Consider the following 27436-nt stretch of genomic DNA (forward strand, 5'->3'; position numbering starts at 1 on the left):
CATGGGGTTGTCAGCTTTAATGGGCAAAGAAATAAACTGTGTCCTTGCACTAATGCATCTCTTGGAGGAATGTGGGATTGGAGCTTTCTGCAGGCTACAGGTTAATGACATACGTGTGAAGGGATGGCTGAACGAGCCACCTTTCCTTTAGCAGCTGTGTAATGAGATGCAATTATTACCTAACCACCTCTGTCTCTTTTTGGCTCTTCTGTATTCTTAGTGGGAATGAAATGGAGGAAAGGCTAAAAATTACAGGCTCTCTTGGCATGGTCAAAGGAATAATATAGGAGGTACAGTCAGTGCCAGCAGTTCCTTGACGGCTGTTTGGCCGATGGCAGAGCCTGTTTGCTGGAAGCTCCCTGGGCTATCAGGCCTTGGAAACACTGAAGCAGTTAATGGCTGACTTCAGTCTAGATGGGGTAATAAGGGAAGCAAAGGAACTGCGTAGTGGAGACTGCTTAAATCACTTCTTGTGTGCGCTGTCAGATTCAGAGCTAGCTAATTTTGTGGAAGAAAGATGAGGCGTTACTGTGAGCAGCTCTGCAGAAGGACTGCCTGGCTGAGCACAGAAGAAAAAGGGAATAAAACAGTAGCCTACAGGGATGGGAACAAGGATTGGAGACTGCAGAGTCTGAACCCAAGCATGTGTCTTTTTGAACACCAGAGAGCCAGGGAAGCTGGGTGCTTTGTGGCTCATCCAAGGTAGATACAGGGAGGAAAAGGGAAGGAGACTAAGCTGGGAACAGGGAAGAGGTGTGTGCACAGCTGTCTGGCTGACTGCTCTAGTTCTTTGTCTCCTTGATGGAGCTTCAGAACTGGGGCATCACGTACTGGGACACCACCATTTAAAAACAAGTCAAACCAAAGTCCAGTGCATGTACTTAATTTCTGAAAGTTGCTGGTGTGGTAAGGGCCCTGTCTGTCTTTAAGAATCTGAGAAGGACCAGAGGAAGAGCCTTGCACATAAGTGAAGTACTGGTGGAATTTGTTAAGGATGCTGGTGTGTTGCTGATTATTGTTGCTTTGCAGCACGGCCTTGAGGCAGATGCATCATGAAAGAGCTTCACCCTTTACTACAAAATTGCTACTGAGCTGTAAGCAGATTGCTGATCTCTTCCAGTATGATGATAATCCCATGGCCATGTGTACTGGAGAAATGCTGATCTGGGATGAACTGTATACATTAGGATATCCAGCAGCCTGAAGATTTGAAGTTATATAATGGGGAGTTCCCTTTGTAGGCAAAACAAGTCTGCTTCAGACACAAGCAAAAGAACAGATGAGCTGTCAGAGCTGCAGCCAGGCACCTTGAGTTGAGCTGATCTTCCCACAGCTGGAGCTGGGAACTGCCTTTGGTCCCTCCTGCTCCCCATCCATTGCCAAGGAGGTAGTTTGGGAAAGGCATTATCTTAGGGGGGTTTGCACAGCAGGGACTGAATATGCTGTAAAGGTAGCTTTGCCTGTTGGAAATGAAGGAGGCTGGTTACCAGAGTTGTTCTGGAAAAGGGTTCACAGTCACTGGATCTGACCATATTCTGTTCCAGCACCTTGCTTTGCTCACTGCCTCTGTGACCTGTGAGGTTTCTGTGCCCTCACCAGGATGGGTTCAAGGGACAACACAGGAATTTGATGCTGTCAGCTGCTGCCTCTTCAGGAGAGGCTTCATGCAGCACCTTGTCTGTCTAGTTTTAAAAGCAGCCTGCTCCAGGGTGCTGGTTTTGCTTAGGCTGGTGCAGCAGACTGGCACAGGTTCGAGTGAGCTGTCTCTGGGGTTCTGTGCATTAGGTGGTTGTGGGGCCACCAAATGAGCTGTGTTGGTGCAGAACTTCTGGGACAGCATGCAGGGCACGTGTGGAAAGGGTGTCTTGGTACTTGACTAGGACTTCAAGGGCTGCTACTGTTATCCCATAATATAAGAACATGGAAATCCTAAATGCCCAGAGCTGATATGTCTCCTGTGACAGATGGTTAGCAGTTCTGTTGGGAATCAATTGCGAAGTCTAAATTGACTAGATTATCTCTACAACTGCACAAAGTGCCTCAGTGCTCTAGTTAGACCTTTCCAGGGAAGTTTCTATACTTTTTGTGGCATTTCCATTTCTAGGTGTTCTAGTAATAGAGGAAAAAGTTAGGAGTCTTATTCCCTTCCTACTTTTTTTTTTTTTTTCCCCTGGTTTCTCCTTGGTCCTGCAAATGGCTTACTTAACATAACTTGGAATGTGTGTGGAAAGAAATTGAAAAGAAGTTCTTTATTCAGTGGTGGCAATATCAAGGGTTTTTTTTTTTTTTTGACTATTGCCCCCAGAGCTAACATGCCTACTTTCCAAAGTCACCATGCAGACTGCTCTGTTCCTCTCCTCTCTGCGTGTAATCAATTAATTTGTAGAGTACTCTTTGCATAAAAGGGTGCTTTTTCTGGCTGGTGTGGTTACAGGACACTGGCTCTAGGGATTCATTGGTTCTGGGGCATTTTTCATGTGGTGCTATGGCACAAAACATCCTCTTGCCTGCTGTGGAACTGGTCATGTGTCTGTCGTGGATTGAAATTGCTGGTGATGAGTCAGTCTTGAGTGGCTTTGCTGGAATGTGCTCAACTTCCCAGTGTACTTCCTTTGCCTCTAGTCCCCTTATCCCTTTCTTCTGTGTCAGAGCTAGGCTACATGTAAAGCACAGAAGCTGAGCAGGACTTGGATTAGGGAGACAGACTGCTGACCTGCAGGTTAGCAAGGCTGTTTGCCCTTGCTACTGCCTTGTATTTTACACTGACCAAACAGATGTGGGAACTATTCTGCAGCATGCTTGAAGAAACTGGGGCTTAAAATGCAAGTAGGAGTTCTAATTATGCTCACATCTGAAGTCTTTCGAGGGAGAGAGTATCTAGACAAAACTCCAGCTGCCTAAATGTGCTTTTCCAACAGCCTAAGAAGGTGCTGGACTCTTCTTTGCATTCAGTTCCCTTTCTAATGCCAGCTTGTAGCTATGCACACGGAATAACTTAAGAGCACTCTGAGTTGTGCAGTAGATCTGCCTATTCCCCGAGGAAGCTCTTTTAATTAGAGAAGACTTGCGCTCGGCAGCTGCTGTGTGGAACAGTGCTAGACCACAGCTGTGTGGAGGAGCCCTGGTGAGCCATGTGAGACAAGGTGAAGGTACAGCCCTTCCCTGGTTCCCAAGGGGTCTGCTGCACTTCTCTGGAGAGGCTGCAGGTACAAGAAAACTTTCTGCAAGCTTATGGTGTGGGGGAGTGGATAGCTCAGCCTTGCAAGTGAGCCCCAGCCCCTTGGTGGGACTTGCTGCAGGGGTGGCTGCTCTCCGTGCACAGAGCTCAGCAGCTCCTTTGCCCCAGATCCTCCCAAGGGTGAGAATACCTTGTGGGAGTGCAGCTAAAATGGGGGTGGTCCTGTCTGCTCCTCAGAGGTTGGAAGTGATGCCCACAGCTGCTGATGTGAGAGCACCTGAAATATCAGAGTTTCCTCTCACCCTTTCTTCCTGGGGGAGATGTTGTGACTCATGGCTTCCTGGAATGAATCTGAGGTGACAAAAATGCAGTTGCCATAACTTCATGGGAAATTTTAATGTCAAAAACTGCATCAAACTGGCTGTTGCCTTGGCAGAAGGGACTGTTTCAAGGAAGGGCTATTTTGAGGAATGGCAAGGTGCTTTAATTCCCAAGTCGAAGACCTCAAAGGCTTCTTTGATTTGATGCTGCAGTCTTTATCAGTCATTACCAGTTCATGGTGTTGCAGCTTTGAAGGCTGTTGTGGCAGTGATTTAGACTTGATCCTGCAGTAAAACACTAGGTTCCTGCTTTGTGTAGCTTCAGGCAGATACGAAACTTCTTCCTATCCCAGCTATCAGCCACTGGCAAGACCCACACGTGGGTGTGTAAGTAGATGGCCATGCACCCAGTGCTGTCCCATGGGAACCTGAACAGTTGCTCCTTGTTTGCCCAGAAGAGAGACAGCCTTTGCCACAGGGTGTTTGCTGTCAGGAAGAACAGCCTGTGCAGCCATGTGTGAGCTGAGCCAGGTCAGCAGCTGTGTTACTGTTGTGCTGTATGATGGTTATTCCTGTGCCCAGGATCTCAGTGGAGAGCCCTGCTGCCCTGTGGTGGGTGGTTCTCCTGCTGGCAGCCTCCCATCAAGGAGGAGCAGGCAGTGGGGCTTTGCTGGGCTGGGTTTCAGGCTGCTGCAAAAGCGAGGGGTGGATGTGTATGCTGGGCCAGAGGGAACCATGATGTGTGATAACCATGACCTGCCCAGGTAGCATGCATGAGACCCCTTGCTGTAGTTTTAGGTGATTGATGAGTTTGGCTTGATTAAGAATTGTGGACCTAATGTAAAGTAAAGCCAGGTGAGCTGTGGGGGGAAAGACAACAATGCAGTGGGATAGAGGCAGGTAAGAAAAAATTGTGTCTGCAATCCTATTAAAAAGTAGTCTTAGCCTCGATCATAGTTTACTGATTAATGATGAAACGGCCTGCTTTTTTTTTTCTCCCTGAAATGGGAGCATTTATGTCTGCACTGAGGCTCATTGGATTATTTGTAAATTAGTTATTCTGGGTTCTTTCTTATTTTAAAGTAAATACCTCTGAACTACTCTTTTCCATCTTATTCTTCTAGTATTCTTCCATCAAATAGTCTTCTGAAATATTTATGCTCTAAATATAGAAAAGGAGACCTTTTCAGGAAAGAAAAGGCCACCCAGCCTCTCTTGGTTCAGGTTCAGCTGAACCCATTTTCCAGACCACTGTGGATAGGTCTGCAGACTCCAAGGAGGCCCCTCTTTTTCCCAAAACAGATCTAGCTTTTCAAAGTCTTGCTGTCTTTTTTAACTGCCAAATTCCTAGGGAACCTATCCCATATGTCTGTTCTTCTTGGCTTGAAACAGTTCTGTCCAGAACCTACACATGTATTACTTTGAAGGATTGATTATTTTCTTTTTTTGGGTTGGTGTTGGAGGCGTGATCTTAACTGCAGATGGCAGATCTATCACTAATCAGTGTTCTTGTATTGCTCCAATTAACTCTGCTGGGATTACCTGCATGGTAATGTAACAATCATCAGAGTAGCAAAACACCTCTGTGTATTACAGCCTGCCTTGGAGTTCAGGGCCGTCTTCATAGAAGGGCAACCAAAAGTTTTTGGGTATCTCTTCCAGCTGGCTAAGTGTTTTCTAGAGAACTCCTTTGTTTTCCAGCCTTGTCCACTGAGATTTCTTTTTGTGGCATTTCACTTCCTAAAATGCTTAGCCTGGGAACAAAGCAGCTTCGCTGCAGCTTCTGTAACAGCTCATGCTGTGTTATTCCAGCTCCTCACAGCGTTGCTCTTTACTGCTGTACAATGTTGCTTTCTTTTCCATTTTCTGTCTTCTGTTGGAAGAGCTTGGCATGAGGAGAGTGTTCTCTAAAGGTGAAAGGAAAAAGTGCTAGACAATGCTGCTGTACATCTGAGAGACTGTTCAGCAGCCCCTGTTCGGACTGACTGTTCCAGTGCAAGGTTTGAAATAGCTTCTGAGTTGCATCCTCAGAGTGATCAGGGTGGCAAGGGGTTTGGCTACTGTGGCCCAGTGCTACCAGTTAGAACTTGTGAAACTATTCATATTATTTGCTGTGATGTTGGAGAGGGGAAAATGTGGTTGAGGTGAATATTCTTGAATAGCAGAAATGACTCAAAATATCTGTGGTTTAAAGTCCTGCACTTTAGGGCTTTTATTGCCCTCCTGCCCTCTGTATGTCATCATTTTGGAAACAGGGGCCGCTTGAGTCAGAATATCTTCCGCAGGAGCTTTTTATAGTTCTGGCTTTTTCTTTTCATTCGTACCCTTTGGTAGTGTCAAGTGGCATCTGTGGCATGAAACTCAGGATGTTGTGAAACGTTCGTGCTCAGACTGTCTGTGACAGTGCTCCCCTTGTCAGCAGGGCAGACCATGCTCCAGCAGGGCACAAGGTCTCCTGTGACCCTGGGGTGGTCTGGTGGAAGTACAGCATCTTCTGGGGCAGAGGCTGGGTCCGGGAGTAACCTTCTGTGGCTGTGCCACTGCTGCCACAGTGTGAGTGATCCTGTTCCACTGAGATTGGAGGCCCCAGGCTCAGCTGGCCCTGTCTGCTTGTAACAAATGGTTTGGCTGAGTTGCCTCCCTTGTCTTCCCTGCTATGCAAATCTGGGAGAGATCATGAGGTACTTTGTGTGAAAATCTAAAAAAGCAGGAATCTTTTACTTCTGATTTCTGTACTGTCAGCCTGCAGTGGGGCCTTCAGATTGGAGGCCCGTGGTGATGGTAGGGCAGACCTTGCAGAAGAGTGGGGAGATGGTCACAGCTTCTGCTCTGGAGTCTCGTGTAGCATTGCCAGTGTACTAGCAGGGGCACAGGAGTGGTTTAGGTAGCTACATATTAGCGAATGCTCTATTTGGCTGAACCAAAGTTTCCTAAAATTACAGATAGTAAAAGGACCGTTTCTGGTAAGTGCCAAAAGATGTATCCCCTTGTGGCCTGAGGCCCTTTCCTGTGCCAGAAGGACTTCTTTTCTCTTTCCAGTCATGATGGGTTTGCAGTGCTCTTCCAGTTCTACTTAATCTGTGGGCTAAAGGGTTAAAACTTCAGCGTCTTTAGATCAGTGCCATGCTATCTGTAAAGGATCTGATACAAAGCATGTGATATGATTAAAGTAGACTACTAGCCTGTCTCTTCTGTTGCTCAAGGAAGATTACTTAATTCTAAAGCTTCACAGTCATTTGGAATAACAAGCCAGAGGCCTCTTCTGTTTGCTTTGTGGTGGGTTTTGGGTTTTTGGTTTCTTTGTTGTTTCCTTTTTTCTTTCTTCCACTTGAGGCCATGTGGGTGTACTCTAGGGGGAGAGGTCTTAGGGAGAATCCTGGTGGCAGGAGACACTTCTATCCTCCGGTGGGCTGTGAGCTGCTCTGGTGAGTCAGGTAGTTTGGCAGGGTGAACTCCTCCAGAGGTTTAATCTGAGAAGAACAAGGGAGTGCTCATTGCCCTATGCCCTTCTGAGTAGGCAGTCTCTAGTGCTTTGACTTCTAGAAGTGTCTGGCTTCAGCTATGAAATGAACTCCAGGAGAGCCTGCAATTACTGGGAGCAGTGGTGAGTTAGCTCAGCTTCCTTCCTATGCCAGGTGCTGAGCTCTGCTCAGCCCCATCCACCTGTCTGTGGAGATGTGTGCTCTGAAGACTCTCACAGGGGAGAGGGGAGGTGGAGAGAGAAGTTGTTTAAGTGCTGCACAAGTCGATAAGCTGTGGAAAACTTCTTGCTCTTGAAATAAAACTACTTTCTCTGCTATTTCCTGAAAAGAACCAAGAGAGTAGGAAATCTCATTTCCCAGGTCAAGCTGGTGCTGTAACTTCTCAGCAACATGTTTGTCATGGGTGTGGTGAATCTAATCACCTATTAGTTATTTGCCCTAGCATCTGAGAAAATGGAAGTAACTGAAAAGCAGTTTGTTTGGAAAGGGAAATTTACAGTAAAAAGTCCTTGACCTTGACCTCTTGCATTTTATGGGAGGAGGAAGCAGGAAAGATAAAAATCAGTTATACTACCTGACTCCTACCTAAGTCTCACAATCTCTGCTGCTGTTTCATAAAATAGAAAAAAAGGCTTTCTTCCTGCCTGGATTGTGGTAGCTTTTGGGTGCTCTGGCAGGGGTAAAAAGCTGCCAAATCTGAGGAAGGTGTCACCAAGCCAAGTAGCATTGGGATGGGTATTGTGCAACTCCTTGGAGGAGATCTGTTCACCTCCAAGGCATTGCTTGCATGAGAAGGGAGGGAGGGGACCCTGGCCTGTGCAGGTACTTGCACCTGGGATTTCCAGGTTGATGACTGGCACAAGGAAACAGAAGCATCCCCTGTGCTGCAGAACTGTGCTGGGGAGAAGTTTACCAGAGCACAAGCAGAATGCTCCTTGTCTGTGCTGGTCACCCTCCTGCAGTTTGGAGAGCACGTCCTGCTCACAGGTTTTGCTCCTCTATGGGGAGGTGTGGGGCAGGCCAGAGCAGGGGGACTGCTTTTGACACACTGGTGCCACTGACATATGTGGGAACTGGTGGGCACATCCATTTCAGAGGTTAGGTTTGCAGCCTGGCAGCTCCAAGTGCAGGAAACAAAGCTGAGCTGGTCTTGTTATTGAAGCGATTAAAGAGCCAATGTAGTCAAGTGACAGAGTTGCCCAACCAGTTTTGTGAAAACTCTGCATTTTTACTGCATTGTGTGCTGGCTTTAGTCAGTGTGGAGACCTCTTTCTGGACCTGACCTGCAGAGCTTGTTGCACAACCAGCATTCTAATACGTGGTAATTAAAAAGAGAAAGTCCACTAAACTGTACTTTTGGCTATTTCTTCTGTCTGCTATTTTTGGTAAGTTGATTAATTTCTTCTCGCCTTTTTTTTTTTTTTTTAAGGGGAAAGGAGGATCAAATGACTTGTGGGACAATTTGTGGAGTTTGGGGTTGGTTTTTTCCTCCCATTTTTTGGCAGAGTTCTATCTCTCATCTTGATGTATGGAAAGTTTTACTTAAAGCAGAGAAATGCTGTCCTGCAAATACTGTCATGCTGTGCAAGCATGAGTGTGTAGGCTGAAAATAGCAAAGAACTTTCTCAATTTGCCAGTTGTAGGGACTGAAGACCTACTTAAATGTTGGCTTTCAAACTGAAGTGAAGGCCAGATGTTCTCAAAACGTGTTACATTGCTTATAAATACAGAGATAAAAAAAACAGCTTCTAAAACCTCTGCTGGTCTTTGATACTGAACTGTGGGCTTTGTTTCTTTTTAACGATATGATAGTGGTTTGTAAATATCTGATCACTTCCCGTCGAGCACATCAGAAGAACATTTCTTAAATGCGCATTTCCTTTTTGCAAAATACACGACGTGTGCTTGCTGTGATAAAACATACAGAAAAATCTGTGCCATCATAGGAAGTCCTATGGGTGCTTTCTAATCCAGGATCTTTCTGGAGAATGCAGTTACTAGTCAGATAATTCACACTACAGTATATTAACTACAAGAGTCAGTCAGAAAAGCTGAATGTCTTACCATATGCACCAGTAGCAAGTCTACCTTTGCAGTGTGAGCTGGTAAGTTCCCTCAGAAACTGTTCCTGAGAAATCTGTTCTTTCCAGTGGTATTTCTGCAGTACTGGCAGCCAGTTGTTGCCTTGCTCTAATCTGCTCCCTCTGCCCCAGGAGTAGCGAATGCATAGGGACTGCATGCATGTTTGAGTCTCTGTCCTGCAGATTGTCTTGCAGATGCTGTTGGGGTCTCACTGTACGTGTCTGTGCTGATCATTTGAAGTTTGCAGATCATTAAATGTGGTGCTGCAGTTTCCAGGGTGATGTAGCTGTGCTGGTCTTTCTGTGCATAGCCCTCAGACCATCTCCTCTACCCTTGAAGAAAATTACTTCTGCATAAGAAGAAACTGTCTCTAGTAGTAGGTGGAATAAGAGAGGGTCTGGTTTGTTCTGTTTTCAAAATTTGTAATATGCAGAAATACTTTTCTACTTTGTACTGACACTTCCCTTCAGAAGGAGACTGTAGCTGCAGCACTGAGATACAGGTGTATATATATATATATATAAATATATAAAATACATAATGTATATACCTTAATTTTTAGGCTTCAACTTCTCTCTCAATCCTTCCATTGTAACTTGTGAAGAGATGCTATTTGGAAAATCTCCACGACAAACATAATCTTGTTTATGTTTTCAAGGTCGCTACACAGCTGGTATTATCTCAGTGAAGCTTAAAGGAAAGTTCAGTGAATTCAGACTTGGGTCATTCATCAGCTCTGTGGTTATTTGCTTCCCAGAGACAAGATGTACCTCCTAGGTGTACTGAAAGTCCAAGGCCTTTATATATTAACGTCAACAAGATGAACTCTTTAGGATATTCTTTGTATGTTGATGGGGCTGTAACTTACAGTCCCTGCCCTGAGGGCAGTGATGTACTTGGTTAACAGGAGACTTAGTAACTATGCCATTGTTCATTAACTGGTACTGTTGTGTGAAGCTGTCCTGTCTCATCAGTCATGATCGGGGGACTTTCTGATTGCCAAATGTCTGTTCTGCATGTGCATGGGTAGAGAAGTAGCTGGGCTTTGGGCTGCAAGGGCTCAGAATCCTGCAAAGAATAACCTATTTCCTCCTCTGCCCCACGACTTTTTGAGCTGCTCCTTCCCATCTCTCCTGCATGAGGATGGCTGCCTTGGAGCTGAAAAGAGGCCATTTAGTGAGCAACTTTAGTGTGCTGGCTTCTGTGGGTCTCTGTGCAGCTATATGTCTAGTCTGGTTCTGGCTTCTGGACTGGGATAACACTGCAAAAAGTAACTACACTGGCCTTCAAAATGGCCTCACCCTCATGCAAATTACTGTGCAGATAAACATCTTTATGGAACCAGCAGCATGCTGATCCCTTCCTAGGAACACCTGCTAGTTGCTTTGTGCAGAGGAAGCCAGTTATGCAACCTGAGTACAGCAGTAGGAGCTCCTCCATCTCCAGGGTTTCATGGTCATTCTGTCTGCAAATGAACCCACCTAACTTTGGTCAATGTTGTGGTGTGAGAAAGAAAAGACAGGGAGGTGACACCAAATCAGGGACAGCTTTAGATATTTTAAGTGTCCTGCCTTGTAATGTCTTGAGGGAAATTACCTGTTGCAATGTGTAAGACTTAGGTAAGTGAGGAAGATGATGCTTGATGCTTGCTTGTGTCAAGAAGCACCTGCAGTGCTTGAGGTCAGCTGAGGCTGCTTTGGAGGTTATTCAGTGGACCAGCTGGGCTTTCACCCAAAGATCCCACCTTCCACATCAGATGCAAGATGTGAAGGACGATCACATCGCCTTAGGGTATGTTGCAGAACCTTAGTTTGTAGTGCTGGCTGCTGCATTTCTGCGTCTGTCAAACTGGAAGTTTCTCCTTGAGCAAGCAGGAGGGATAACAGAACTGAACCAGCATACCAACCTTACGGGGCATTTGAGGTGTTTTTGGGAGTAAGGGAAATAGCAACTTGTGAAAGCCGAGTCTGATGCTGGTTTGATCTCATTCTAGCCTCATAGAACCTGGTAGTAGTGGGTCCTGTAGGGTCTGCATTTGTTTTATCTCCCTTGATGTTAGAGCTTGAGGGGTGGTGGTGGGGAGCAGCTGGTCAGAGTGCACAGAAATAACCTGCAGCTTCTTTGTAACCAGCCGTTTCCTGTCCTTAAGCAAAAGGATCTGGCAAAGAGGGGGCAGCACCCTCAGGCTATATAGATGCAGTCAAATGTGCACCCCTCTTTACCTGAGTTGGAATATTGGGACTGACTGTCAGGGCTCAGTGCTCTTGGGAACATGTGTGCTGTCCTTAAGAGTTTGCATGAACTTTGCACTTTTTTGTAAATCTACTGAGACAGTGATTTCCACCACTGTTCTGCTCTGGTTTGTTTTGTGATTGTTCCTTTTCTTTCATTGCACTCATAAATGAGCACCCTTTTTGTGCTGTATGGTAATTTGACAGCTGAGGTGTTTCGGCTGCCAGAGCTCATCAGGAAGAAAGCTGTGGAGTGAGTACAAAGGTGTGCTGCAGAGAAGGGCTCAGCCCTTTCCCAGCAGAGCTGCGTGGCCCAGGCATGTACAGCACCAGCCTGGGCCAGATATCATAAACTTCACTAAGCACTAAGCATGCAGTGCTTGCTGGGTGGAGGCATTACAAGCTCTATTTCAGTAGAGCAGAGTGCAATTAAAAATTAACTTAGCCTCTCTGCCCCTTGACTGATGTGGTTAGAATGTCTGTGCATGAATTTTCCCCTTCCTGCTTCTGTGGCCAGTGGTGAGGTCAGGAAGCAGAGGTATTCAGCTCTCCTCATATCACCTGTCCTTCTCTGGGGTCACCTTTTACAGGAGGGGGACTGGGAGTTTCACAGGCTCCTATGACAAAAATAAGTTAATCTCTGAGCTGTGACAGGGCTCCTCTGCAGTTGCTAACAAAGCAGGCCTCTGTCTCATCTCCTCAGGCACACATGTCCTGGATTTGATGTTCCTGCTCTACATACAGGTCATTGCTGTTGCTGGGAGAACGATGAGCCTGAGAGCTGGAGGTCATGGAGAGTGCAGGAAGCCATCCCCTGATGGCAGTCTAGCCTGTGAAGACCCATTCCATTCCTTCCTGATAGGAAACCACCGAGTTCTAAATCAATTGATGCCTTCCTGGAATTAGTTCTCCCTTCAGGTCCAGGAACTGAACCTGGGCTAAGAAACACCCCAGATCAACTTCACAGCAGCTGACCAGGCTGTGTTGGCAACCAAGTTTCTATGGCAGTAGGGCCCCAAAGCAACACGCTGCATGAATAATCCTGCATATCTTTACAAGATAGAGAAGGAGAGGTTGGAAGAAATGCCATTCTGCAAGCTGATGGTGTCTTGGAAAATCCTCTGCAGAGCTGACATCAGTCTGGAGAATGACAGGGAAAATTTGGATGTGTAGGTACAGGATTGTTGAAAAGAGTGGGCGTTGCTGTTTGGGGATGAAAATTCAAACAGTCAAAGCAAGTAGGAGTGGACAGGTAGAGGGAAAAACAAATAATTGTGGACAATTAATGGAATTTGAAAGCTGCAGATGTATTTAACCTCTACATGCACTGCTACAAGACATTAAGGCTCAAAATTTGACCAATTTCAGAAGGCAAACTTCAGATTTTACTGCAGCACAAGCTATGGCACTTATGTTGGCTTTTTGCTGCCAAGTGGCCTGTGGATATGCCTGGTTGTGATAACTCCAAGTTCATCTGCTTCCAAATCTGACCTATCTCAAATTTTGTTGCGTTTTTGCTTCTACTGTATGACAGTGTTGCTAATCTTATGACTGTGCAATTTCAGAAGATGAAGTTTTGAGGAGTTTCATTGATGTAGTGGACAAAAAAAAGTTAATTTGCAAAGAATGGAGAACTGGAAATTCTGTAATATTTCAGTAGAGCGCTAAAGTATTGTAAAAGCTCAAAGCAAAACCTTAAGACCCTTTTTCTCTTCTGACATGAAAACTATATTTTGAATTACTTTATAGCTAGGAGCTGTGAAAGAGATATGTTCTCTCCTGTGGCAAGGAGAGAATGGTGCATAATGCTGTAATGCACAGTTGGGGTTTGTTGTTTGTTTTGGGGTTTCTTTTTAATAAACTTTGTAGATGGTATGTCTTTAACAAATAGCTAGGAGTAGAAGAGCCCTGAAAGCAATATTTTACTCTTGTTACCTCAGGCATATCTTCTTCCACAGTAAACTTGCTTTGCTGCTTAATTAGCTGAAATTATTTTTATAAAGGTCCTAACAGCTTTGCAAATCTGTTTTCCTGACAAATCAAAACGGTGTGGGCAGAGTTCGAATAGGCAGCATATGGCTTTAAGGGCTAGGAAGCAAGTCAGCGAGTACTGGCACTTGCCCCTCCAGTTTGAAAATTAGGAGGATTGCACCTGGGATTAGATGTCTTAAGGTAAGAAGTCCGGTGCATTGTGCAGGAAGTTGTTACCTAGCCTAGTTCTTGGCTAGGTTAGAGAAGAGAAAAGCATTTGTAACCCCCACAGAAATTCATCATTGCCTAGGGGTCTGGCTACCTTCGTGTTCTGGTTAGACCGCCAGGCTCCAGTTTGTGATCCTGTTAAGGGGAGATGTGTTCGTGGTGAAGCCAGGAAGGAAGCCAGCGGGATGGGAAAATTTACATCTTAGTTATCCTCTCCAAGTGCAGCCTTAGGTGTTGGAAGGCTTACCTTCCAGGACTAGGGGCCTGAGAGAGCATTTCTCCCACAGAGGAAAGGAGGAATTCTGCTAACAGACAGAGAGCCTTCATTCCCTTTCCCTAGATTGGTAGTGATGCAGCTATTGTATAGTGCATCTGTGCTGGAACAGAGTCAACTGATGGTGATGGCTGCACCCAGGGGCACTGAAAATGGGAATGCTGTGTGGTGTTTGATATTTGGTTGTACATATGGACCAGAAACTATTACAGGACTTTTCCGTGGCTCATTTGAAGGACCTACTTTTGGGTGCAACTGGCTTTATGGCCTCTGAAAAGTTAACCTGAGGAGGTAACTGAAGAAAAACTGACTGAGATGTTGCTAAGAGCCCCTTAGGTGCAATGATTGCTATACAGATGAGATGTGAGATCAGTCTGTAGCAGAGCTGGCTGACATTTTATATCTCTGCTGCTTCCATCTCAATAACATCTTGCTGGGTGCTGTGCAGTGATGGGCTTAGCATAGTCTCTAGCCATGGCATTCTTTGAAGTTAGAGCAGCAACTTGAGCCACAGAGTTCAGACTTTTGCTCTCTCCTGGTAGTTTGAAGGCGACCATTGCTTGTTGCGAAGGCTAGCCAGTTATAACAAGGCCCACATACTAGTTTAGCTCCAGAGTTAACCTAAATATTTAATAGGATTATGCAAAAGCCTTTGATGAAACAAAAGAACGGGCTGGGCTCCGGTGATCCTTGGTACATGCAGGCTGACAGCAGAGAACCTTGCTGACCTTACTCTCTCTGGGGCTATTTCTTCCCAGGCCAGGCTGGTGACCCCAGCCTGGTATTGCTGCTCCTCTGGCTGGTGATTCTTGAAGTGGCATGGTGTGTTGGGAGCAAGGAGCTTGGTACAGCAAATTTAAAGGAAGTTAAAAGTTCTCTGTTTTCATGTAGGAAACAACTGAGTCTGGGGCAGGAAGGAGAAGCAGGAAAGCTGACAGAACCACAGAATGGGTCAGGTTGGAAGGGACCACAGTGGTCATCTGGTCCAAACCTCCCTGTTCCGGCAGGGTCATCCAAGAGCATATGACACAGGGTTGCATCCAGATGCTTCTTGAGTATCTTCAGTGAGGGAGATCGCACATCCTCTCTGGGCAATCTATTCTGATGTGTGGTCACATGCACAGCAAAGACGTTCTTCCTCATGTTCAGGTGGAACTTCCTGTGCATCATTTTCTGCCTGTTGCTTCTTGTCCTGTTGCTTGGCACCAGCAAGCAGAACCTGGTTCTTCCTCTGACACCTTCTTTCAGATACTGATAGACATTGATGAGGTCCCCTCTCAGTCATCTCTTCTCTAGGCTGAACAGGTCTTACTCTTGCAGCCTGTCCTTATAAGAGAGGTGCTTCAGCCCCTTAATAATCTCTGTTGCCTTTAATAATCTATGTTGCTCCAGAAGCTCCCTGCATCTCTTTTACTGCTGTCAGGGAATTGAAGTACCTTGCATCACTTTTCACCACCAAGAGCAGTAGCTGGGGTTGGTGTTTTGATTGATGTTACTATTGCAAAGTCCATATAAATAGTGATAGAATTATCAGCGTATTTGTGATTAAATCTCTTCTGTAACTGCTGATAGCTCTGTGTCACTCTCCAGGAGATCTTGGCAGCAGTGACTATAGTGTGGTGTCCTGTTTTACTGTCCTGAAAAGGCAACTCTGCCATTTTGTGCTGAAATATTCTGTGCATGTGCTCTGGGGCCCACCAGATGATCCAGAGCTCTGCACAGGGTAAGGGTGTTTCTCTGAAGCTGCCCAGAGGGCCTGTCTGTAACATAACTCATTGTCTGTTTTCCCCTTAGGTCCCGTAAGTGAAAGAAGATGGGGTCTGGCTGCCTAAAAGTCACCAAGTACTTCCTCTTCCTTTTCAATCTTCTGTTCCTTGTAAGTATTTTGAGCATCTGTGGAGTAAGAAAGAAGGCCTGGACCAAAGCTAGCTTTTATTAAATAATATGGCCACAGTTTTGGAAGGAGGGAGGGGACCCCTGAAACTGAGGCATGTCAGAGCTGCTGTGTGTGTCTCAGGTGTGCCAAGCAGCTCCACTCTCAGTAGCCACCTGCTGCACACAGCTCCATTCCTGCATTGGGAAGGGAGGAGTTGTGGGTTCTTTCTGGAAGGAGAGTAGTTGTAACTACTTTCTCTGACACATCTGGAGCAGCAGCTGAACTGTCCCTGAGCAGCAAAGCTACAAAACCTGCCAAGTTATGGCAGTGCCCTCCTAAATAGGCCAGCCAGGCTTCAAAGAACAACTCTAATTTTGTTTGAGTCCCAACGGCTGTTTTTGATTTGTGAAAAGATGAATTAGTCCAAGTCTCCTGTTTGAAATGGAGTTGGGAGGTGGGGGAGACTGGGACAGGCTTGTCTGGGGAAATAAAACCGCCCACTGGGTGCAGTTATTTTCAAATGTGAGGCTTAGCAAAACATGAACTCCTTTTGGAACAGATTGGGTCTAGGAGGGCCACACACCTTCTTGCATGCATCTTTCTGATGCCTAGATATTGTGTGTCCTGTGGGCAGTGATGGTACTGTTGGTGAGGCCTTTTTGCAGTGGAATGGTGTAGTGGGGAAGTGCAAGGTTTCAGCTTTTCACATGTCAGCAAGAAAATAGCCTGTCTGATATCGTTATCCTTTGTGCAGTGTGTAAGGAAAAGGAAGGGTCAGGCTGGGAGAGAAGGGAGGGAAGTGAACTGTGATAAGGTGAGCACTGCTTTTTCTGGTGTCTGTCCCTGCACACAGCTTCACTCCTGCTTTCTGCATGACTGCACTGTGCTGGTAGCACACAGGATGAACTTGAGGCACATCTGGATCTGATTTCCCTTGGCTTACTGTGCTTGTTTTTTGCTATCTGTGTTTACTTCCATCCTAAGAGTGGCGAACTGGACTCTAATGGTCCGAAGCCAGGGTTGCTCAGAGTATCCGTGGGAAAGGTTCTTGGGAGGGAGAGGTATTTCAAGTACCACTAGGTCTTTCTGAGTATGATTTAGTCCACTGTCAGGATGGGAAAAATTATCTGAGTCCAGGTCTGTTCCCCTACTATTGCAGGACTCCTATGCACATAGCAGCATCCAGTCTCTCTTCTCTCTTGAAGAAGTGATAAATTTTAAGCAGTATATAACAGCCAGTCTACCCTGAGAAGCAGAGCTGTATTTGTTAAGACAGTGTTTGAGTCTTGCTGAGGCCCAGTATCTGGCCACTGTCTAGTTTTCCTTGATGCCCAAACCTCGGTCTGAGTTCATTAGCTAAACTCTGTGTAGAGAAAATTCTCTCCACAAAAGCCAGCCTAGCATATAGGAATGGAGGAAGATGACAGTTTGAAATACTGCAGTACCTTACACCACTGTCACTGTTTCTGCTGTCTGCTGTTAATGGTCATTGTGGCATCTTTATTCCAGGTTGCCTTTTTCTCCCTGCCCTGCTGAGCCAGGCATGGTTGCAGGCAGCCTGTGGGGATAGATGTGCTCTCAGGAGGTATAGTTGAGCTTTGTTGGGCTGACCCACATCCACTCTGCACTTTCCTATATTTTGCAAGACTGCGAGGATGGCAGGCACTGAATCCCTCTCTGGGTCTTGGAAAGGTTTGGGAGCTGCTGTTGGGTGGCAAGTGATTTGAAGTAACTGTTCTTTTTCTTGTACACACCCTGCTCCGAGCCAACTTGTCTGGTGTAGCACGCAGCCTCCTCTCTCTTGTGGAAAGCTGATCTGATTCACTGAGCTGGACCTGGAGAGTAAGAACTTTAGAGTAGGATGTATTGTGAGAAGGTCTGTGCTGACTAAGGGGAGAAGCTGCTTTAAATGAGCTCTTTAACCCTGCTGTGCAGCACAGGCATTGTCTTCCCCTTGGACTGCTCTGTCAAAGTGAGATTCCAAAGCCACTGTGTTCTGGCTGAGCTTGATACTTCTCTAGAGTGAAGAAGTGCTTCTGTCTTGACTGAGGGCAGGCTTTTTGCATGTGCCAGATGTTGGGGAAGGTGGCATATGTTACTCCATCCCTCTCACAGGTAGTAGTTGAGCTGAGATGTTTTTCCATTATTATTGTTCAAGGTCTGGATTGAGGAGAGTAGTTGGTGATTCTTGCACTGATACAGTGTGGTAGAGCTATATTAATCTAGCAGAGAAGCTTCTTGTATTGGGTTGTTGTGAGCTGTCAGCACAGGTTTTGAATGCCTCATGCTGGTTTCCTGAAGCTGCTGAGCTTTGTGAGGAGAGTGCTTGGGCAAAGGTGAGCACCAATGCTGCTGACAGAGCCCTGTGTCTGCTTTGGACCTTGAGCTGAAGGCCTGTGTGACTGTACCCTGTGCAGGCCAGCCCTTGCTGGCTAAAGTGTGTTCTTCAGCCTTGCTGATGATTTAAGCCTTTAGAGACATGCTGGTGACTCTTTTTAGAAGTTAGTTATTGAAATAACACTTCTCTTTAGCTGGAGGTCTGTGAGAAGGTCGCTTGCTATAGCTGAAGTAGTTCAGGGACTTAGTGGTATTTTGCAGCCTTGAAGCTTTACTTCAGGGAAGGGTTTGACCTGCTTTGGTTAAAGGGAAGAAGGTTACTTGGACTGCCCGCCTGCTTGCTAGAGAAGATACCAGATAAGCTTGGAGTATAATCTTAGTTTCCTAATCAGAATTTAACATGTCTGCCTTCTTGGCTAGCAGACACGTGCTGCATCACATGCACTTAAAGGGAAAACAGCTCTGCAAGACAAGTTTAACAGTCTCTGGAAACTTTGTTTGGAACGTGTAATTGTCTGTCCTGCTTCTAACCCTTCAGTAAATGCAGCAGAAGGCTGCTACCTACAGCAAAGCCTGGACTTTTAGAGCCTTTCTGTTGGCCCTGTGCCAACAGGTTCAGTGTTACATCACTCAATCTGAGCCTGAAGGAAAGCAGTGCTGGGGAAGGAAGGCTGGGAACCCCCAGCTGCTCTTTCCAGCAAGATGAGTCAGCTCCATCACAGCTTAGTTTTTCCAAGCCCCTCTTGACTAGCTGTCTGTGAGAAACTGCTGACCCTGTATTGAGGGATTTGCATCCTTCTGGCTTGGGAGTAGAGGGACATTTTGCTGAAACTGGGGGTGAAACCTCCACTCTCCAGGGAGGAGGGGAGACATCTGTTCCCCGCTTCATGAGTTTACAGCAGTGGAGCAGAGGAATTAAACTCCTTGGAAAGCTGATGTGATTTCTTGTATGGAGGGTCTGAAGCTAAACCAGTGGCAGAAGCAGCCTTTCTATGAGGTGCAAACTCCTGAAGATGCTGAGCAGAGATACTATCCTGCTAGGAAGTAAATATATTCTTGTTAATGGGACAGTGTTTTCTCCCTGCCTGTAGTTATTGTCTCCCTGACTTCCCCTTGTAGTGCTTTCCACAGCAGCTCCTGGCAAACGGACAAGTTGTGGACTGGAGCAAAGATCAGAGTGAAAACAGGCCTTGGATAGTCTGAGCACCTCATAACAAATAACTTCCCAGAAACTCTGCTCAGCAGCCCTTCTGTGTTTTGTCAGCAACAGCAAAACTTAGGTGACATTTCACTTAGGGTCAGTGAACCAAAAGGGATATCACATACAGCTCGGTTTGCATCTTTGTTAAGACAAATGTTTATTAAAACTATAGTTTAAATGTGAGACTGCCTTAAACTGTCAATTCAACAGTTCTTGATACTACCAAGTTTGAGAGGAATTTTTCAGGTGTGGCAGCTGTTACATGTTCAAGGGGCCTTTCTATCTTGATCAGCAGACTGAATATTGTGAGTGCAGCATGTTGGGACATAAGGCAAGGGGGAATTTCTTTTTTCTGGGGTACAACAGCCTCATACTTTCTAAAGCTGAGTCAGTATGCTTCATATGTGGGAACTTGCTTGATGACTTTCTAATGGTGTCCCCAGAGCTAACTATATGATGCACCTTCTGCCAAGACAGGAAAGCTTGCAAGCAGCTTATTTCAAACTGTGGCTTTATCTTGGTTCAGAAAAGCTTCTTTGTATGAGCAGCTGAAGCCTAGTGTAAATTTTCAAAGTGTGAAGTCAATGCCTGTCCTTATGACCCTCTCTGCCAGCTTGCTTTGGGTGGTGGTTTGGCATTTTCCATGTCTCCCGAGTATTAAAACATTATCTAATGAAGCACAGAATTGCAATCTCTCTTTAGCCCTGTTAGTTTGTTTCACTTCATCCTATCTTGAAATCCTGCTGATATGAGAACAGCTGCATGCAGTTCACTTTCAGTTTCTTGTCCACTCCTTTTTTCTTCAAAGCCTATTTTGGACCTTTGCACAAGTGTTTTCCAGTCCTAGTTGGCTGAACAGCACAGGTTTCAGCTTCTTATCAAACCTGAAGACTTGCTGATATGTGAAGGCTAAAACAGAGCATACTTCCCTCCACCTTTCAAAGTGAGATGGGAAAATATATGCATTTCTTGGCTACTGAGATCAGTGTCTGGATTCAGCTGAGTCCTCAGAGGGACGTATTGCTCTACTAATCCTTGCCCTACATAAGACTGTGTGGTGAGCAAGGCAGAGGGCATGGCTAATGTTTCATAACTTTTGATTCTCTTGGGGCTCAGGTATTCTGCCGTGAAGGGGCCAAGCCAAAATACCTAAACTTTGTTTTGGAAGGGGTGAAGCACTTTGCTCACAGGAACCTGCTGCTGGTTTTTTGTCTTTGTGGTTTGGAGCCATAACATTGTAACAGAGCCTGACAACCAAAAGATTTCCTGCCTGGAGAGCTTCCAGCTGCCAGATATCTAATCCTTTGTCAACTATCTTCCAGCCTGGCCCTTCGAGTCATGGGTTTCTCTATTTAAAAAAATATTTAAAATCACGTGTTTGTCTTTCCTTGGTTCTTCACAGAAGCAATACACTTACCTTTTGCTTCTGACAACAGCCTTCTAGCAGCAGGGTGTCTCTTCCTCAGACTGATTTGAATGGTCCTCCTATACAACATTATGTGCTATTAAAATACTGTGTGAAAAACTGCCAAGCAGGTCTTGGGACTCCTGTGCAGTTGGCTGAGGCATTCTTCCTGGAGTTGTGCTAATCCTGTTTACCCTGGGAGGAGTATCATAGGGGAGATGGGTGGGAACAGCAAAGGAATGATTGTTTTTAAACTGGAAGTATGGATCATAGTGACTACCTCCTCTTATTTATCTAAGCTTATAACCTACGCAAAACCGTGTGTGTTTTGTTCTTGTTCTTTCAGATTCTGGGAGCTGTGATCCTGGGGTTTGGAATATGGATTCTGGCTGACAAAAGCAGTTTCATTGCAGTTCTACGTAAGACTGTGTTTCTTCATCTTCCTTCTTTTTCTAAATTGACTCTCTTCTGAGGCTGTTTGACTATGGTGTAATCTGGGAATAGCAATACTTTTGTCCATGGTCTGTGGCCTGAGCAGTAACATGGTGTTTAGCAAGATGGGATTGTTATCAGCAGCACAGTGAAAGGGAGCAACCCTGGAGATATAGCATTCCTCTTAGTCTTGTGGACTGAAACACCAGGGTCAGACTGAGTGAGATTACTGCCTCTTCACCCAACAATCCAAATATTTTGTCTTAAACACAGGGGCTAGTATCTCATCCTATTTTCACTGCATACTCTGTGTTTTCACAATGGTTTCCCTATTGCCATCATGTGCAAAGGCCCCCAGTGCCTTAATGCAGTTTGGCTATGTGAGTTCTCCACTGCTTTCTTTCTGTAATGATCTATTTCAATTTAAATGTTTGAAATGCCAAAGAAAGTAAGTACCTGGTTTTATTGATGCTTCATGTACAATGTAGAGGATGCACATTTGGGGGGTGTGGACGTCTGAACTGCTTTGGCTCCTAAAATGTACTCTTGTATACACATGATGAGACTTTGGGCATCAGAGATGCTCTGCATTGTGCAAGAGGCTTGGCTTCTTTTTCCTAAAGTCAACCACAAACTTTGACTTAACAGAGGGTCTGCTTTCTGCAAAAACCAAAAAACTGAGCTGGCTTAGCAGAGTCTCGGCTTCAGAGGACTGTAAGTGGACTTTCACCAAATGAGTATCTCAGCTCCATCTTTCACAAGCTTTCCTTCCTTTGAGCTTTTTCCTAGAAACACTTCAAACTTTTCTGCTTGATGGCTCTGCTTACTTGTCATGACCTACAGAATTGCTGAGTTGGGCACCAGCCTCAGACAGTGCAGGAGGGCTGCTTGCCTGTGGAGAATGAACACTAATGGCATTCATAGCCCTGTTCCCAGCTACTCTGATTCTGCAAAGAGCTTTATCTCCCAAGTCCTGCTGAACATCCTGGCCTGGTTTGAAAAGTGCTGGATGGAGAAGGCACCCACCCCTGCTAATACCACACATGCAGATACTGCTCCTTTTGTGCTGTGGCATCTGGCTTGCTACTGCAGTACTTGAAGGTGAAGAAGCACATCAAGGGGTGTTGGTTAATAAAGTGGGGGCATGAGCAGCCTAAAAGGACCCTATCATGGCCTGGACATTTGCAGTACCCCTCACAGTCTGAGCTATGCTTAGAACTGGTGGGTCAGCAGCTGATTCCCTCAGGTTGATGGGTTTTACAGCCACTTATGGAGAGGGAAGTCCCTGAACTTGGCTCTGTTTCTTCCCATTTACTTGGAATCTCTGCTAACAGACCATTTAAGACTTTAGTTTCCTTCCTGGAGATTTCCAGTATCAGCTCTCTCCCTGCCCCCTCACTTCCTTTCCCATGCCTTGCCCCTCTTTTGCTCTGTTTTAGTAACCTAGGCATCAGGGAGGGCACCCCAGCTGCTGCCAAAGGAGCTTGTTGTACTTGCTTGGCTGCCTGCCCAGCACAGGGAAAAACACGGAGTGACGGCAAACAAGCAGGAGCTGAATGCCCTGAGAGCCTTCTCTTGCAAGACAAGACTATTGCAGATGAGAACTGCAAGTGTGGCTCCTGTCCCCTGACACTGTCAGTTCTCCAAGGGGCTTTTGAGTTGGAAGTACCTTTCTCTTTCTTCTAATGGGAATTTGATGAACCAACTGCTTTCTGGGACTGTGGAGGTGCTGTAACCTGGCCACTTGAACACTGACTTGCATGACAGCTGAGCTGATTTTGAGGGAGGGAATAGGGTAGATTTGTGATGACCACTCCTGTAAGGCTGCTGCTTCAGTAAATGCTTTGCAGAATCAGCACATAGCCCATGCAGCAAGAGTAACAGGACTAGTAAGGAAGCAGGATCCTGGGGTTTGTGGCATATGTCCAGCCAGGGAGAGTCTGGCCTGGAAATTAATCAAGGCTAGAGTGACCTGTATGGCAAATGGATCTGCTTCACGTCTTGATAACTGAACTGTTATCCTCTGTTCAGCACGTTTTAGGGAAAAAATGTTTGGAAGCTGATGATTGTGCCGGGTATCAGAAGCAGGGGGAGAGTATCAGTCTGGGCTTGATTATTTTCCTTTAACATATTTCAGGAGGAGCTCAGAGGAAGTTTGCCTCCTGAGACTTCCTTAGTTCAGGAAACTAAATGCTGAGCTCTAAAAATGTTATTTTCATTAATCACTGGACATCCAGAATTCCTCTACACTCTGTAGCTTGCAGATGTAGGACTGTCTCTTAATGATAAATGAGATTTCTAGTTATTGTTTCTAGACAGAATATGTCTTCAACTTTTGTGCTGTAATGATTGCTCTCTCCAATCCTATTCTGCACAAAATAGTCTGCTGACCAACTCAAATGTAAGAGTTGTTCTTCTGTTGCTTGCACTACTAAATGCTGAGGGGAGAGAGCTGACATCACCAGCATGTCTGAAATAATCTAACCTAAATGTTGTTGAAAAAGGGTTGAGTGTTCAAAAGCACAGACATTAGAAACAGTAGCAGGGGATATCTAGGAGGATTTGTAAAAGTAGCTAATTTGGGTATTACATCTGTTTTGATCCTGGAATAGCATGTTTGCAGGGTGTCATGCATAGGTGCTGCAACAACCTGTGGTAAGTGCCTGGCCACAAGCCATTCAACCCAGATTTGCTAAGTAACCTGTCACACTGTCTGTGCTCAGCACTAGCTGTAGCTTGTTGTGTGTTTCACTCCTGAGTTTGTTTGTCCCAGTGCTGGCTGTAAGTGGATAAGTGAAAACAGAATGGCTACAACAAGAAATAGTGTATTAACATGAAAAGGCTGTCCAGAAAGGGGCTTTAGGACTGGGAAGAAAGCTTTCCTGAAGATAGCAAAGGGAATTGAAGTGAATAGACAGTAGTTATGGAGTAGGTCATCTTTTATATTACTGTTACTTGAAGTACATTCATGAGGGAGTAGAATTCCAATAAGGAGATACTTTCTCCAAACAAGGTTCATTTGTTTGGAGTGACCTTGAGTCTTCCAGACTGGAAACCTGCAGGATGTCTTTCAAGTCTACCTTCATCAAAAGACAACCAGAACATCTGTCACCATGTTCGACACACATCTGTGCGGTCCCTTTGGAGCAGACAATTATCAGTAGATATGGAGACAGTTCTATAAATGGTTATGGCAGATGTATTTTTTTTTTTTTTCAGTAGCTAATGTTGTTCCCTCTCCTGACTCCTATAGAGATGTCATCTCCCTCCCTGAAGACTGGTGCATACATCCTCATCGGTGTTGGGGCGCTCACCATGCTGATGGGGTTCCTGGGCTGTCTTGGAGCTGTCAATGAAATCCGATGTCTCTTGGGTCTGGTGAGAGTATTCATGCCTGGTTTAAAGCCAACCTTTAATACCTCTCCTACAAAATATCTGTTAGACTGTAGATGGGGCTTTGGTCTTCTGGGGATGTTATTTCTGCTTAGATCTAGTCAACTTAGATCTAGTTCTGAATTTGCACACATTAAATTCTCCAGCCGTCAGCATTTGCACACGTTAAATTCTCCAGACTGCAGCAGAGCTCCTCAGACATTGCTGATAATGATCTCGGAACTGTGAATGAGAGAGGATGTCAGTGACACTTTCTGCACACAGTGGGTTGAGGACTGCTGCCTGAGAAGTGTACCCTGTCCCCCTCACCCCGACTTCCCAGTTGGTACTAAGCACCCAATGATGGGAGAGCAAGTTTCAAGGGCAGTGAAAGAAAAGAGTGACAGTGTCCTGTTGTATCACATCTGTGGGAAGTGCAAGAGTCAAGAGAGATTCAATGGGGAACGTCCTATATGTCAGGGCCTCTCTTCAAACAGTTCATGTATAGGAAGCTTTCTGTCCATGATGGGTGAGATGATACCAACTTCATACACCTCAGCCTGCTACTTGACTCTATCTTATTCAGGGCACATATGTATTGGAAACCAAGCATGGCGCACATTGTGTGTCCTGGTATTAGGAGCGCCTCCTTATCTAGAAATAGTAGCTGCCACCATTTAAAAGTAACCTCAGCAGTTTGCTGGTGAATCTTAAATTTAGATCCTCAAATAAACTAAATAGCATTTTTTTTTTAAAAAAGGTAATTCATTAAAAAAAAAATTAAAAATTAGGTTTGGAAAATTGACTCTTTTCTTTTTGTTGAGGCTTGGGGTAGGCAGAGTCCAGCTGATTATTGAGGCCAGAATGAAGTTAGAGGTGAGAGAGAGTCCCAGTTGAGATGACACATACAGAGAGTGCTTGTAAACCCTTTCCTTCCTGAAGTCTTTCTGTTGGCCTAATGGGAGAAGTGCACTGGTCTGACATTGGTCCCAGCCTTTTCCTGGGAAAGCATTGTTGATAGTAGAGTTTGTCTGCAGGCAAAAAGATGTTAGTTCAATATTGTGATTTCTCTCATATATGAATTTTTATTAAGTTTTATGTACAGACCTTTCTAAAGACTGACAGTGATCACCTGTTGGTTTTTTTGTTTCCAGTACTTCACCTGCCTGATGCTAATCCTCTTAACCCAGATTGCTGCTGCACTGGTCATCTACTTCCATAAAGAAACGGTAAGTTTTTATTACTGTGTGTCTTTTCCTTGGTCTTGGCTTGGGAGAAGGGTGATACCTTGAAATTCTTTCTTCCAAACTGGGCTATACTGTTAGCAGGCATTACTGGATTCTCCTTTTCTCTACCCAGCTCAATAGCTTTGCTATTTGATTTTTCTGTATCTGCCTCGATAGTGCTGCTTTCTCAAGGATTGTGAGGTTTTATTTGGTATTCAGGTTTTATTTTTTGGGTAGTGGGAACAGTGGAAAAAAAAAAAAAAAGTCCTAAAATGCTTTAGACTGCAGCTCCTCTTGATCCTGCTGTAGACAGCTGTTTGGGCATGTAGTAGCAGTGGTTGCTACCGTGTTGCCATCACTAATATCTTGAGGAGTTACCAACCTGAGCACTTTTTTGACTGGTCTTCCTCCTTGTGCCACCTTGTTCTGTCCTTTCTGCTTATCTATGTAGAACTCTTCTTGGAAGAGCTCTCCTCTTTCTGCAGGGGCAAGCCCAAATATCTGATGGTTCCTGTTCTACAGCTGGAGGTAAAAGCCAAGTGGCTTAATAGTCTGATGTGGATCCCTTTGTCAGGAAGGCAGTTTCACAGTGTGTGCATCTAGAGCTCCAATATGCTTTGCAGTGTAAAAGGGAATAATTTTTGAGCTACCTAAGTGCATTGCAACAATCCATCATGTCTATAGGTTCCCTGGCCAAGGCAGTGCCTGATCAGGCCTTCAGCTACTTGACAGCTAAACTGGGAGCCACATTTATGGAGTGGGAACAAGTTATAGCTGTGGGGTCACTACTGGCTTCTGGTACAAATTGTGGGTAACCCTGTCCTTTGCTGCATAACTGTATCAACCACTGTATGGCTGTGCTTGCCTCTCCTAAGCCAGCTCTTTAGCTAGATGGTTACAGAAGGCAGAACAGTTGAGGAAGTTATGGATGAGGCCTGGTGGAGAAGTCTGGGGGCAGGGGGAAGGTGGCACCAGCATAACTGATGTGAATTTTATGCTGTGGTGACTGTGAGCAGCTGTTGGCTGGGTTCCTTGCCAAATGTGGTGTGACTGTAGCTTGCTCTCTGGGCTGGCAGAAGCTGAAGGAGAAACTAGAACAGTGACTAAAACTGGTGTGTGAAGTTGATTCTCAACAAACAGTTCTGACTAATGTAGATATGGAGGTGTGGGGATGGGCATTCCCCTGCAATGGGGAAATGTGACTTCAGACCAGGAAATTCTGTACCTCTGTTAGCATTTCTCCTCCAGCTGCCAATCTACTCTAGAAAACTCCATCTTTTAAGCTATAGCTCTTCATTTAAACCTCACCAGACAAAGGGAGAGTTTAAAAGTGCTGGGGGTTGTTTTTCACAGCTGTTGGAGCCGGTGTGACTGAGATCATCACTTCTGCAGATCTGGGAGAAGGGTCAGGGAAGCTGGGCTTTGAACAGATGCTCCTATTCAGTCCCTAATGAACAAAATTAATGGAAAAGCTCATCTAGAGCCATTGTGTTTCAGGGACCCTCCAAAGTACTTGCCTAGAGCACTAAAAAAAGCTGTTTGAGGAAGGCCTTGGCTGAAACCTCCAGCACAGTGGTTTGGGGCTGCGCTTCAGTGCTGCTGTGCAAGTCGCTCTGCTTCGCTGGCTGTACGTCATCCCAGGGCAGCTTGGAGCACAGTGAGGCACACTGAAACTGCTCAACAGCCAGTCCCCAGATATCTACTGTGTTGTGTTTCTTTCTTTCTGACTTGAGGAACTTGGTTAGATATAAAACAAGGAATTACAAGAGGGAAGGAAAGGATTTTGGATCTGGAATGTAGCAAGGTGATACTCACTCCTTC

General features: G+C 45.4%; 1 protein-coding gene across 1 annotated transcript in view; it reads left to right on the top strand.

The window, feature by feature from the left end:
- Nucleotides 1-27436, top strand: part of CD82 (CD82 molecule) — a 38567-nt gene that overhangs the window by 3315 nt on the left and 7816 nt on the right. The window contains exons 2-5 of the mRNA XM_066321063.1: nt 15561-15642; nt 20932-21004; nt 24271-24395; nt 25544-25618. Of these exons, the coding sequence (XP_066177160.1) occupies nt 15580-15642; nt 20932-21004; nt 24271-24395; nt 25544-25618 (336 nt within the window). The 5' untranslated portion in view covers nt 15561-15579. The remainder of the gene's footprint in view (nt 1-15560; nt 15643-20931; nt 21005-24270; nt 24396-25543; nt 25619-27436) is intronic.

This window comes from Sylvia atricapilla, chromosome 6 (assembly GCF_009819655.1).
Source record: "Sylvia atricapilla isolate bSylAtr1 chromosome 6, bSylAtr1.pri, whole genome shotgun sequence".
NCBI classification, from domain to species: Eukaryota; Metazoa; Chordata; class Aves; order Passeriformes; family Sylviidae; genus Sylvia; species Sylvia atricapilla.